General features: G+C 48.4%; 1 protein-coding gene across 1 annotated transcript in view; it reads right to left on the reverse strand.

The window, feature by feature from the left end:
* Nucleotides 1-7,615, reverse strand: part of LOC121540203 (enoyl-CoA hydratase domain-containing protein 2, mitochondrial) — a 31,381-nt gene extending 23,766 nt beyond the window's left edge. The window contains exons 1-2 of the mRNA XM_041848893.2: nucleotides 7,059-7,615; nucleotides 5,374-5,441 (exon numbers count right to left, since the gene is read on the reverse strand). Of these exons, the coding sequence (XP_041704827.1) occupies nucleotides 5,374-5,441; nucleotides 7,059-7,299 (309 nt within the window). The 5' untranslated portion in view covers nucleotides 7,300-7,615. The remainder of the gene's footprint in view (nucleotides 1-5,373; nucleotides 5,442-7,058) is intronic.
* Between the last annotated feature and the right edge of the window lie 6,666 nt (nucleotides 7,616-14,281).

Consider the following 14,281-nt stretch of genomic DNA (forward strand, 5'->3'; position numbering starts at 1 on the left):
TTGGAATGTTAACAGTTTATATTGGTGGCACCTTATTTGGGGAGAACGGGGTCGTGGTATTGACTGGACCAGAATGAGTGGAATGGTATCAAATAAACTCAGCAAAAAAAGAAACATCCTCTCACTGTCAACTGCGTTTATTTTCAGCAAACTTAACATATATTTGTATGAACATAACAAGATTCAACAACTGAGACATAAACTGAACAAGATCCACAGACATGTGACTAACAGAAATTGAATAAATTGTCCCTGAACAAAGGGGGGGTCAAAATCAAAAGTAACAGTCAGTATCTGGTGTGGCCCCCAGCTGTATTAAGTACTGCAGTGCATCTCCTCCTGGCAATTCTGTTGCAGTCCATGAGTTCTTGCTGTGAGATGTTACCCCACTCTTCCACCAAGGCACCTGCAAGATCCCAGACATTTCTGGGGGGAATGGTCCTAGCCCTCTCCCTCCGATCCAACAGGTCCCAGACGTGCTCAATGGGATTGAGATCCGGGCTCTTCGCTGGCCATGGCAAAACACTGACATTCCTGTCTTGCAGGAAATCACGCACAGAACGAGCAGTATGGCTGGTGGCATTTTCATGCTGGAGGGTCATGTCAGGATGAGCCTGCAGGAAGGGTACCACATGAGGGAGGAGGATGTCTTCCCTGTAACACACAGCGTTGAGATTGCCTGCAATGACAACAAGCTCAGTCCAATGATGCTGTGACACACTGCCCCAGACCATGACGGACCCTCCACCTCCAAATCGATCCCGCTCCAGAGTACAGGCCTCAGTATAACGCTCATTCCTTCGACGATAAACGCGAATCCGACCATCACCCCTGGTGAGACAAAACCGTGACTCGTCAGTGAAGAGCACTTTTTGCCAGTCCTGTCAGGTCCAGCGATGGTGGGTTTGTGCCTATAGGCGACGTTGTTACCGGTGAGGTCTGGTGAGGACCTGCCTTACAACAGGCCTACAATCCCTCAGTCCAGCCTCTCTCAGCCTATTGCGGACAGTCTGAGCACTGATGGAGGGATTGTGCGTTCCTGGTGTAACTCGGGCAGTTGTTGTTGCCATCCTGTACCTGTCCCGCAGGTGTGATGTTCGGATGTACCGAGCCTGTTCAGGTGTTGTTACACGTGGTCTGCCACTGCGAGGACGATCAGCTGTCCGTCCTGTCACCCTGTAGCGCAGTGGCGCAGCAGTCTAAGGCACTGCATCTCAGTTTGAGGCGTCACTACAGACCCCCTGGTTCGATTCCAGGCTGCATCATAACCGGCCGGGATTGGGAGTCCCATAGGGCAGCGCACAATTGGCCCAGCGTCGTCCGGGTTTGGCCGGTGTAGGCCGTCATTGTAAATAAGAATTTGTTCTTAACTGACTTGCCTAGTTAAATAAAGGTAAAATAAAATAAATAAACAGTATGGACATTGCAATTTATTGCCCTGGCCACATCTGCAGTCCTCATGCCTCCTTGCAGCATGCCTAATGCACGTTCACGCAGATGAGCAGGGACCCTGGGCATCTTTCTTTTGGTGTTTTTCAGAGTCAGTAGAAAGGCCTCTTTAGTGTCCTAAGTTTTCATAACTGTGACCTCAATTGCCTACGGTCTGTAAGCTGTTAGTGTCTTAATGACCATTCCACAGGTGCATGTTCATTAATTGTTCATGGTTCATTGAACAAGCATGGGAAACAGTGTTTAAACCCTTTACAATGAAGATCTGTGAAGTTATTTTGATTTTTACGAGTTATCTTTGAAAGTCAAGGTCCTGAAAAAAGGACGTTTCTTTTTTTGCTGAGTTTACATCAAACACATGGTTTCCAGGTGTTTGATTACATTCCATTTGCACCGTTCCAGCCATTATTATGAGCTGTCCTCCCCTCAGCAGCCTCCCTGTGACACTGGCAATCCTCTCTCCCTACAATTTGACATTTGCGCTGCACCCAAACCTACAGCTGTACAGCAAATCAGCAACTTGTTCGCTAGCTCAGTGGTTTTCAAACTTTTTGACCCGCGACCCCCAAAAAGGAATGGTTCAAAGCTTGCGACCCCCGTGCAAGCACATGCAAGCGTGCACAGGGCGTACACGCACACACAATATAGCCTGTCATTACAGCCATAAACGGTGATGCCTTTTCAAAACGCAAGATATAGAAATAAACTGAGTCATTCACCTGCATTTTGAGCTGAAAGTCATTCATGTTAGCAGTCAATATCAACTAGGGATATCATGTCACATTGCCACTTCTCTGGAATCCAGAGCAAGCAGGATCATATGGCCTACCTGTATGCAGCGGAGGTTGCAGGATCGGATGGAAAGCATTATCTGTCTGTAACCTTTTTCCTCCTCACAAATATGGTAATTGATTAGCCAGAATATGTTACATCTTCATCCCATAAGTATTGAAGTTTGTGCGATGTTACAACTATCTTTAGACATATACATATACTATACTATATACTTCAGAAAGTATTCACACCCCTTTACTTGTTCTACATTTTGTTGTGTTACAGCCTGAATTTAAAATGGATTAAATACATTTAAAAAATGTCACCAGCCTACACACAATACCACATAACGTAAAAGTGGAATTATGTTTTTAGACATTTTTTTAAATGTATTAAAAATGAAAAGCTGAAATATCTCTAGTCAATAAGTTTCTTAACAAGTCACATACACGGAACAAAAATATAAACGCAACATGTAAAGTGTTGGTCCCATGTTTCATGAGCTGACATAAAAGATCACAGACATTTTCCATACACACAAAAAGCTTCATTTCTCTCACATTTTGTGCACAAATTTGTTTACATCCCTGTTAGTGACCATTTCTCCTTTGCCAAGATAATCCATCCACCTGACAGATGTAGCATATCAAGAAGCTGATTAAACATGTTGATTAATTACACAGGTGCACCTTGTGCTGGGGACAATAAAAGGCCACTCTAAAGTCTGCAGTTGTCACATAACACAATGCCAAAGCTGTCTCAAGTTTTGAGGAAGCGTGCAATTGGCATGCTGACTGCAGGAAAATCCACCATAGCTATTGCCAGAGAATTTAATGTTAATTTCTCTACCATAAGCCACCTCCAACGTCACTTTAGAGAATTTGGCAGTGCATCCAACCGGCCTCACAACCGCACACCACGTGTATGGCGTTGTGTGGGCGAGCGGTTTGCTGATGTCAACGTTGTCAACAGAGTGCCCCATGGTGGCGGTGGGGTTATGGTATGGGCAGGCATAAGCTACAGACTTTTATCAATGCCAACTTGAATGCACAGAGATACTGTGACAAGATCCTGAGGCCCATTGTCGTGCCATTTATCCACCGCCATCAACTCATGTTTCAGCATGATAATGCACCGCCCCATGTCGTAAGGATCTGTACACAATTCCTGGAAGATGAAAATGCCCCAGTTCTTCCATGGCCTGCATACTAACCAGACATGTCACCCATTAAGCATGTTTGGGATGCTCTGGATCGAGGTGTACGACAGCGTGTTCCAGTTCCCGCCAATATCCAGCAACTTCACACAGCCATTGAAGAAGAGTGCTGAAACGGAAGAGCTAAGCACAGGAAAAATCCTAGAGGAAAACCTGGTTCTATCTGCTTTCCAACAGACACAGGGAGATGAATTCACCTTTTTAACAGGACAATAACCTAAAACACAAAGCCAAATCTACACTAGTTGATACCAAGAAGTAAATGGGCAAATGTTGCACAATCCAGGTGTGGAAAGCTCTTAGAGACTCACCCAAAAAGCCTAACAGCTGTAGTCACTGCAAAAGTTGCTTCTACAAAGTATTGACTCAGGGGTGTGAATACTTATGTAAATGAGATATTTCTTTATTTCATTTTCAATACATTTGTCAACATTTCTAAAAACATGTTTTCACTGTCATTATGAGGAATTGTGTGTATATAGGTGAGAAAAACATTCAATTTAATCAATTTTGAATTTAGGCTGTAACACAACAAAATGAGGAATAAGTCAAGGGGTATGAATACTTTCTGAAGGCACAGTAGTCACTACCACCACTAAGGTATATACAGTGCCATTGGAAAGTATTCAGATCCCTTGACTTTTTCCACATTTTGTTACGTTACAGCCTTATTCTAACATGTATCAAATAAAACATTTTCCTCATCAATCTACACACAATACCCCATAATGACAAAGCGAAAACAGGTTTTTAGAAAATGTTGCTAATTTATTAAAAATAAAAAATAAAATTTACATAAGTATTCAGACCCTTTGCTATGAGACTCGAAATTGAGCTCAGGTGCATCCTGTTTCCATTGATCATCCTTGAGATGTTTCTACAACTTGATTGGAGTCCACCTGTGGTAAATTCAATTGATTGGACATGATTTGGAAAGGCACACACCTGTCTATATAAGGTCCCACAGTTGACAGTGCTTGTCAGAGCAAAAACCAAGCCATGTCAAAGGAATTGTCCGTAGAGCTCCGAGACAGGATTGTCTCGAGGCACAGATCTTGGGAAGGGTACCAAAAAATGTCTGCAGCATTGAAGGTCCCCAAGAACACAGTCTCCTCCATCATTCTTAAATGGAAGAAGTTTGGAACCACCAAGACGCTTCCTAGAGCTGGCCGCCCGGCCAAACTGACCAATCGGGGGAGAAGGGCCTTGGTCAGGGAGGTGACCAAGAACACGATGGTCACTCTGACAGAGTTCTAGAGTTCCTCTGTGGAGATGGGAGAACCTTCCAGAAGGACAACCATCTCTGCTGCACTCCACCAATCAGGCCATTATGGTAGAGTGGCCAGACGGAAGACACTCCTCAGTAAAAGGCACAGGACAGCCCGCTTGGAGTTTGCCAAAAGGCACCTAAAGACTCTCAGGCCATGAGAAACAAGATTCTCTGGTCTGATGAAACCAAGATTGAACTCTTTGGCCTGAATGCCAAGCGTCACGTCGGGAGGAAACCTGGCACCATCCCTACGGTGAAGCATGGTGGTGGAAGCATCATTCTGTGGTGATGTTTTTCAGCGGCAGGGACTGGGAGACTAGTCAGGATCATGGAAAAGATGAACAGAACAAAGTACAGAGAGATCCTTGATGAAAACCTGCTCCAGAGCGCTCAGGACCTCAGACTGGGGCGAAATGAGTGACAAAACGTAACAAAACCTGGCCAGATAATTTGAAGTCATCAGTCTCAAGTCAAAGTCGAGTCCCGAGTCTTGAGGCTCCAAGTCAAGTCAAGTCTCAAGTTATTTTATTTTCTATCAAGTCAGACTCCAGTCCAAGTCATGTGACTTGAGTCCACACCTCTGATCAATAGTTATCAATTCAGTGTGTGTGTGTGTGTGTGTGTGTGTGTGTGTGTTAAGAATCAATAAGAGATAAAAACCCACCTGAGAGACAAACACACGGCCCAGAGCGTTCCTTGCCTTCTGACGGCACATCAACACCTCAGCTATACCTACAGAGAGAGAGAGAGAGAGAGTCACGTGTACTTCCTCAAGAAGATAGACACGTGTATGTGCCCCCGCACATTAGATAGACACGTAGCCGGTGCCCCCGCACATTGACTCTGCAACGGTACCCCCCTGTATATATAGCCTCCCTACTGTCACTTTATTTTACTGTATATATAGCCTCCCTACTGTCACTTTATTTTACTTCTGCTCTTTTTTCTCAACACTTTTTTGTTGTTGTTTTATTCTTACTTTTTTTGTTTAAAATAAATGCACTGTTGGTTAAGGGCTGTAAGTAAGCATTTCACTGTAATGTCTGCACCTGTTGTATTCGGCGCATGTGACCAATACAATTTGATTTGATTTGATTTGATTTGTGTGTGTTATTGTTTGTGCATTTGAGATATGAGCAGATGCACAGGCCTAGGTGCAGTTGTTGATGATATTGTCACTTTAGATTTGAGGATCGATGGAGGGAGTGGGAAGGAGAGGAGGTGATGGAGGGAGGAAAGGAGGGAAAGAGACAGGAGGTGATTGCCTGAGGCTGTGTCTGACCTGTGGCTAGGCTGAAGGCTTTTTTTATAAACAGCATCTCCCCTGCATGTGTGTGTGTGTAAATAGGTCAGTGTTTACCTCAGTGTTAATTATTGAACAGTAGACTGGACAGAAATGGTTGTCACTCTGTACAGAAGCTCCTGCCACACAACACTCCCTGTATCAAAGTGGCTACTACTTATTCTGCCTCTACCAAGAGGTCTGGAACTTTATGGCACAGCAGGTGGTGCGCTTACTTCCCCTGTAACTTCAGGTAGTTTTATTTAATTTCAGGATAAGCTTATTCACCTCAACTACCTATGGCTCTCTGGTGATTCTCAGCATTGTCAATCACAGCCTGGTCTTATACACTAGGCGTAACATAGTAACCGTAAATCCGGGACACTCAAATTAGTACGATTTGGTACGTTTGGTATGGTTACAAATGACAGATTAGGAAGGTTTGTCGGGGTGGATGGGTGGGATTATAGAGCGAACATCTAGCAACCCAAAGGTTGCGAGTTCAAATCTCATCACGGACAACTTTAGCATTTTAGCAACTTTTCAACTAAATGACTTACTACATTTTAGCTACTTTGCAACTACTTAGCATGTTTGCTAACACTTCACTTAACCCTAACATTAACCCTATTAGCTAATCCTTCCCCTAACCCTCTAATCTAACTCCTAAATTTAACCTTAACCCCTAGCCTAGCTAACATTAGCCAGCTAGCTAACGTTAGCTACCTAGCTAGAATTTGTAACATATCATACATCTTGCAAATTCGTAACATATAGTACGTTTAGTGAATTCGTTACATATTGTACATTTTGCAATTCGTAACATATAATACAAATTGGGTGATGGACATCCACAAATGAATACATACCATACGAAATGTAACATATCATACTAAATGTAGTGTCCTGGATTTATGTACAGAATAATACGAAATGCTCTGAGACCAGGTTGTCAATCATGGTAAAATTGTGGAACTTAGACTCACAAAAATTGTAAACCTTACTACCGGTCAACTAGGTTTCCTGGTAGTGGAAATCATAAAGATTCAAAGAGCGTCTTTTCCTACCAGTGTCCTCCCCATCTAGTCGCTTTAGATCCACTTCTACGGGCTCTGGCGTCTCGGTGTGTAGCCAGCGGGTGTGTGTGTCATTGTATCCGGTGAAAGGGCGTCCTCCGCCGGGCAGCGTTTCCACTCTCAGCCGGTGTAACGTTACCGAGCCTGGAGCTCCAAGAGACGCCGGGGATAGAGCACCCAAACCGCGGGAGAGAGAGCAGTGCCTAGTCGCAAACCTTCGAAGGAAAGTCATGGTTGTATTTCTCTTTTTTCTTATGTGTATGGAGCTATTTCGTTTCAAAGAAAACAAGGAAGTAGACTACAACCAATTGACTTGTTTTGTAGTTTCAGCTCCGGGTATAAATGCCCCGAGGGATCTAGGACCCGATCTAGGATCAGCTACATTCCATTTCCTTCGCTAATTCAAGGGGGACGCAAAACTGACTTTATATCAGTATGTCTAAAGCCAACTTTTTTTTATTCCACTTTCACTGTGCTTGGAGTTTTTTGGATAGGAACGGATATCCCGCCTTCATTTGAGCAACCTTAACCGTCCTTGAACCTGTTTGAGCGCCCTCTTTTTTGAATGTAATGTTTCTCTTTTTTCATAGTGGGATCATCGCCTTGGTTACAAACTGACACACACAACACTGACTAAGCATAAAGCCTTAGTTGCCCATGGCTTGAACCAATAGATTTCATAGTTGATTAATAATACCACAGAACGGAAGTGTTTTTTTAATCGGTATATTATAACATTGCGATATTAAATAGGCCTACATTATTCTCAAAAGTATTTATGGTCATTGATTGGCAACGTAAATGTTAAGCAATATCTAAAGTAGTCGCCAGGGGATGTTCTCCTCACACACACTTGCCAGAGGCACTGATGCAACCTTTACCTCCTGGCATCTGTTTTATTACAATTAATCATGATTAATGAGCCAACGGTTTTATACTGTAACGACCCGGTATTGTGTTCTGTGTTCGTGGGTGTGTTATCGTTCTCATGGGTGCTAGCAGGGGTTAAATATGCCAGGACAGATGGAAAGGGTGGGGGGGTATGATGGGTAATCCCGCGGGGTTTTGGAATGCTTAAATAGGGGTTACGGTCTCATCTCTCTCTCTTCTGTTTTGGGACCCTTGACTTGACATGTTATATTTGTGTATGTTCGAGGTTTAGCGGCGTGGGCTGTGGCCTGAACAATAGCCCATTCAGGAATAAACCTGTGTTCTGCCTGTACACCTGGTGCCCGTCTCTCTTTTACTTTATGACCCAGCTGGGTCATTACATTGGTGTCAGAAGTGCTTTCGAACGACGGGATAGATCGAGATTAGGCGAGTTAGCTGTTTCAGTATAGGCCGTGGTTAGCTTTAGCGTGACTCGCATCTACGGTCATGATGATCGGGGCGAGGCGGAAAATTAAGGAAGAGTCGGACAAAGTGTCCGTTGTGGGCTCGGGTGTACCCGGTCGGGAGGGTCAGGCGACAACGGCTGTAGAAGAGCTGGAGAGCCACATGGCGGAAGTTAAATTGTCAGTCAGCAAGATGGCAGAACGGGCGGGTTTTCCTTCAAACCGCTCGACCAGAACAGACGTCACGGCGACGGAGATATCGACGTCACCGCGTGCGGAAATGGCTGGGCCTCCTTATGTAAACAGAGATGGCAGCGCCCTATTGCCATTAGCCACGGTAGCGGCTAAACTTCCAAAGTTCAATGGACAAGGTAAATGGGAAGTTTTTTTTCACTCAATTCGAGTTGTTGGCTAGAGCCGGGAGGTGGTCTGACGAGACGAAAGGGTTACAGCTTGCCCTGAGCCTGGCAGAGGAGGCGTCGGAATGCCTGCTAATGCTAGCCCCGGACGAGAGGGGCGACTACGGTGCGCTAGTGGAGGCATTGGGGGGCCGTTTCGGCAGCGATGCACAGCCCAACATGCTGCGGATTGAACTGAGTAACAAAAAGAGACTTCAGGGGGAATCATTAAAGGCGTTGGCAAGTGATATTCTGAGCCTGACCAGGCGGGCTTATGCAACTATGCCGATTGGGGTGCAAGACAAGCTGGCACGGGACAGTTTTATTAGAGCGCTCTCCCCCACCGAACTGGGGAAGCATGTTCAGATGTCAGACCCAGCATCTCTGCGGGCTGCAGTGGAGATAGCCAGGAAGAGGGAGCTGATCTGGGGTGAGGGAGTGAGAGTGGAGGTTGCCAGTCAACCAGAGGTGAAGGCAGCGGCGGCCGGGGTGCCGGGGGTCACCAAACCAGAGTGGGTCGACGAGTTGGGCGGGTTAGTCAAGACCGCTTCGCTTGTCATTGAAAGGGGCTCCAGACAACATCGCAGTGTCAGCTCAACTCCCATTGTCTGCTGGGGTTGTGGCCAGCCTGGCCACATTCAGCGGGAGTGTGGCAGATTCTCCCGTCACCAGGGAAACGACAGCGGGTTCTCGCGCAGGGGGCACCGTGGGCCCACCCCTCCGCCCCCGAACCCACAGTAAGCAGAAGAGGTACCCAGCAGCGCAGGCAAGAGGGTGGGGACCTGCTTCCCCAGGGTGTAGCTGCCACCGTGTTTCCTAGTCCGGTAGTTGTGGTGGGACGTACCACCATTGGGGACTTCTGCAATGTCATCGTCAAGGTAGAGGGGGTGGAATGTTTGGCCCTGGTCGACACGGGCTCTACAGTAACCCTGGTGAGACCAGACATACTACCTGTTGGGGTGCGGGTGGAGCCGACCCTTGTCCAGCTACGGACTGTCACGGGGGAGCTAGCCCCCATGTTAGGGAAGTGTCGGTTGTCTGTGACTGTGGGGGGAGAACTGTGGGGTGTCCGGTGTGGGTAGCAGCGGTACAGGACCCCTGTATACTGGGAATGGACTTTTGAAAAACTGTGGGGCTCAGTTGGACTTAGCTTCGGGCCCTTTGAGGCTGTCGGGGGGCCCACAGTGGGAATGTCGCCTTCGGGAGGGCCAGCAGGGGGCAGGGCTGTCCCTCCGTCTTCCTCCAAGCTTGCCGAAACTCCACTGGTCGTCCCGGCTGCTCCCTTGGTCGTTGTGCCATCCCAGCAGCTGTCTCCGGCGGCAACGACCTTCACTCCCCATAATGGTGCAAGCACAGGCAGCCCAGTAGCCCAAAACACACTGGCTCCTTCACCCCATCAGCCCGACGGGGGAAGGAGGAAGTTATCGACGCCGTTGAGGCTGTGTGGCTGAAAAACTGTCAAGGTCTGGATGAGAGACAACAGAGACAGTTAAAGCAGCTGCTGTTTGACTTTAAAGATAGCTTCGCTTGGGGGGAAGATGAGGTAGGGCAAACGCACATGGTTCAGCACGACATCGACACTGGGGACAACCAACCCATTAAAATTCGGCCCCGTCGCATTCCCCTTGCCAAGAGGGAAGCAGCAGCCACAGCTATTGCTGACATGTTGCGGGCTGATTTCATTGAGCCATCAGATAGCCCATGGTCCGCGCCGGTCGTCATGGTGCCTAAGAAAGGGGGTAAACTTAGGTTTTGTGCGGACTACAGGGGCCTAAATTCTGTCACCACTAAAGACTCTTACCCCATACCGAGGATCGATGAGTCGCTAGACCACGTCAGAGGGTCCTCGTGGTTCTCTTCCCTTGATCTGCGCAGTGGCTACTGGCAGGTACCCCTCTCGCCTGGGGCACGTGAAAAAACTGCCTTCTCCACGGATAGGGGCCATTGGCAGTTCAAGGTGCTGTGCTTCGGGCTTTGTAATGCTCCTGCCACCTTTGAGAGGCTCATGGACAGAGTGCTGGTGGGGATTCCGAGAGACGAGTGTGTTGTGTACCTAGACGACATATTGGTGCACGGCACATCGTTTGAGGGGGCACTGGGGGCACTTAGGCGAGTGCTGGAGAGGATCTCGGAGGCGGGGCTAAAATTATACCCGGAAAAGTGCCATTTCATGCAAAGGGAGGTGGCGTTCCTGGATCATCAGCTGGGTGGTGAGGGCATCAGCACGATGCCAGACAAAGTGGAGGCTGTGAGGGGGTGGCCAATTCCAAGGGGGAAAAAAGAGGTTAAGAGCTTCCTGGGTCTGGCATCCTACTATCATAGGTTTGTGAAAGGGTTTGCGGGGATAGCAGCTCCTTTGAACCACCTTCTCAAGAAGGACACTGTTTTTCAGTGGACCGAAGAGCACCAGCGGGCGTTTGAGGCCCTCAAACGTGCCCTGGTGGAGGCCCCTGTCCTGTCCTCACCAGACCCGAACCGTCCGTTTATCCTGGACACCGACGCAAGCAATGAGGGCTTGGGGGCTGTGCTGGCTCAGCGTGGTTCTGACGGGGAGCACGTAGTAGCTTATTACAGCAGAACTTTTGATAAGGCTGAAAAACGCTACTGCGTGACAAGGAGGGAGCTTTTGGCTGTCGTGGCAGCAGTATGCCATTTCAAGTACTACCTGGGGGGCCTGCCGTTTGTGGTGCGGACGGATCACTCCGCCCTGCAGTGGCTTCTCTCCTTCAAGGAGCCAGAGGGTCAGATCGCCCGCTGGTTGGAGGAGCTGCAACCCTACGACTTCCAGGTGGAGCACAGGACGGCCTTCGCCACAGCAATGCAGACGCCTTGTCCCGCCGCCCGTGTGCTGTGGACGGCTGTGGGTACTGCGCCAAACGGGTGGAGGGAGAGAGGGAACTGTGCATGGAGGAGGGAGTCACCGCCACGGTGAGTCAGCTGAGGGTGACAGAGTGCCGGGAGCTTGAGGCTGTGGACGTCGGGGAGTGGAGGCGTCGCCAGGAGGAGGACGCAGAGCTGCGTCCTGTGCTGGGGTGGGTGGAAGAGAGAAGACGACCGCCGTGGGGGGAAGTAGCCCCTCTATCACCAGTCACCAAAGGACTGTGGTCTAAATTCTCAGTCCTTAGAGTGGCTGAGGGAGTGCTCCAGAGGGGGTGGAAAAAGCCAGCTACTGGAGAAATTACGTGGCAGGTAGTGGTTCCCAAAAGGCTGCAAGGGAGCGTGTTACAGCAGCTTCACGGGGGAGTAGGCGCAGGGCATTTTGGGGTCTCCCAAAACGTTAAAGCGCGTACGTAAAGGCTTCTCATGGGCCAGGCACAGGAGGGATGTGGAGGACTTTTGCAGGCAGTGCGACGAGTGTGCTGCTAAGAAAGGACCTCCAGGTCAGTCACACGCCCTCCTACAACAATTCCCAGTAGGGGAGCCCATGGAGAGACTGGGGGTAGACATAGTTGGACCGTTTCCAACCACAGACAGCGGTAAGAGGTGGATTCTAACTGCTATGGACTACTTCACCAAGTGGCCAGAGGCTTACGCTCTCCCAGACCAGGAGGCAGAAACAGTAGCTGATGCATTGGTAAGGGGAATAATCAGTCGGTTTGGGGTGCCACAGTCTATACACAGCGACCAGGGGAGAGACTGAGTCACGGGTGTTCTCAGAGTTGTGTAGACGGTTAGGCGCGGAGAAGACGCGCACTACTCCGCTTCACCCCCAGAGTGATGGGCTGGTGGAAAGATTTAACAGAACATTAGCACAACAGCTGGCTATCGTTACCTCAAAACACCAGAGAGATTGGGACACCCACTTACCGTTTATTCTTATGGCATGTAGGTCGGCTGTTCAAGAATCGACTGCGTGCTCCCCAGCGCTACTAATGTTAGGTCGTGAGTTGCGCACCCCAGCTGAACTGACGTTTGGCCACCCTCCTGATAACGACGACGGGGTTTTGCCTGGCCCGAACTATGTTTGTCGTCTGCAGAACCGGTTAGAAGCGGCTCACACCTTCGCAAGAGAGCAACTCGAGAACGCAGGAATGCGCCAAAAGTGCCACTATGACTCACGCGCTAGGGGGAGGCACTTTGGAGCGGGAGAACGCGTGTGGCTTCACAACCCCACGCGCAAGAAGGACGGTGCCCAAAGCTGGACAGTGCCTGGGTGGGGCCATGTCTGGTGATAGAGAGAGTGGGGGAGGTGACGTACCGGGTGGAGGTTCCCCCACGGAGCAGGAAGGTGGTGGTCCACCGGGACCGATTGGCGCCCTACAGAGGGAGGAAAACGGTAGGGAATGGAAGTGAGGACTCTGATGTGAGCACACGGGGACAGTCTAGCGAGGAGACTCTAGCGCAACCTGAGCCTGGAACGGGGCTGCCTCTTCGGAGGGCGCTGGAAATGACATTGGGGCAGATGAGTGTTCTGGGGGTCCACCAGTGAGAGTCAAGGGGAGGCACAAGAGACTGATGCGACCTCCGGGTCGTTTTAAGGATTTTGTTTTGTAACCCTAGGGGCTAGGGTTTAGAAAGGGGGGGGGGCTATGTAACGACCCGGTATTGTGTTCTGTGTTCGTGGGTGTGTTATCGTTCTCATGGGTGCTAGCAGGGGTTAAATATGCCAGGACAGATGGAAAGGGTGGGGGGGTATGATGGGTAATCCCGCGGGGTTTTGGAATGCTTAAATAGGGGTTACGGTCTCATCTCTCTCTCTTCTGTTTTGGGACCCTTGACTTGACATGTTATATTTGTGTATGTTCTAGGTTTAGCGGCGTGGGCTGTGGCCTGAACAATAGCCCATTCAGGAATAAACCTGTGTTCTGCCTGTACACCTGGTGCCCGTCTCTCTTTTACTTTATGACCCAGCTGGGTCATTACAATACATTATACTTTACATTCATTGAGAATTTCAATCAGGTACATGATTTAACACAAAATATATAATGGACCTTTACATTGAGCAGGTCTCAAATGCAGGGCTGGATTACCGAACGGGCACGCACAATTTTCTCTCAGCCCTATGGCAAAATGTGAACAAAAGCATGAGATGAGCTATAAAACAGCAACAAAATCCTCTGCCCCATGGCAAAAAGTGTAGAATTGCAGGAAATTTGCTTTAAAACTGCAACATTTTCCCTTAGCCTCATGATAAAATGTGTAGAATAGCATTATAAAACTGCAAATTTTCTCTCTGCTCCATGGCGAAATGTGTTGACATGTAAGTTAGCTGACATAGGTCGATGCCCCGGGGGTCCAAATACGTTAGTCTGGCCCTGCTCAAATGGTACATTCACAGATATAAATATGGAACATTCATAGAGGCACATTGAATAAGATGCATTGTCAGTTTGGCACAGAACAGGTGTATAACAGACCAAGGCCCTGTTCAGTATGGCACAACATAGTCGGTTGGAATGGATCTAATGCTTATAGAGGTGTCCATAACATTTACATTTTACATTTTAGTCATTTAGCAGACGCTCTTATCCAGAGTGAC

Source organism: Coregonus clupeaformis, chromosome 26 (assembly GCF_020615455.1).
Source record: "Coregonus clupeaformis isolate EN_2021a chromosome 26, ASM2061545v1, whole genome shotgun sequence".
Taxonomy (NCBI): domain Eukaryota; kingdom Metazoa; phylum Chordata; class Actinopteri; order Salmoniformes; family Salmonidae; genus Coregonus; species Coregonus clupeaformis.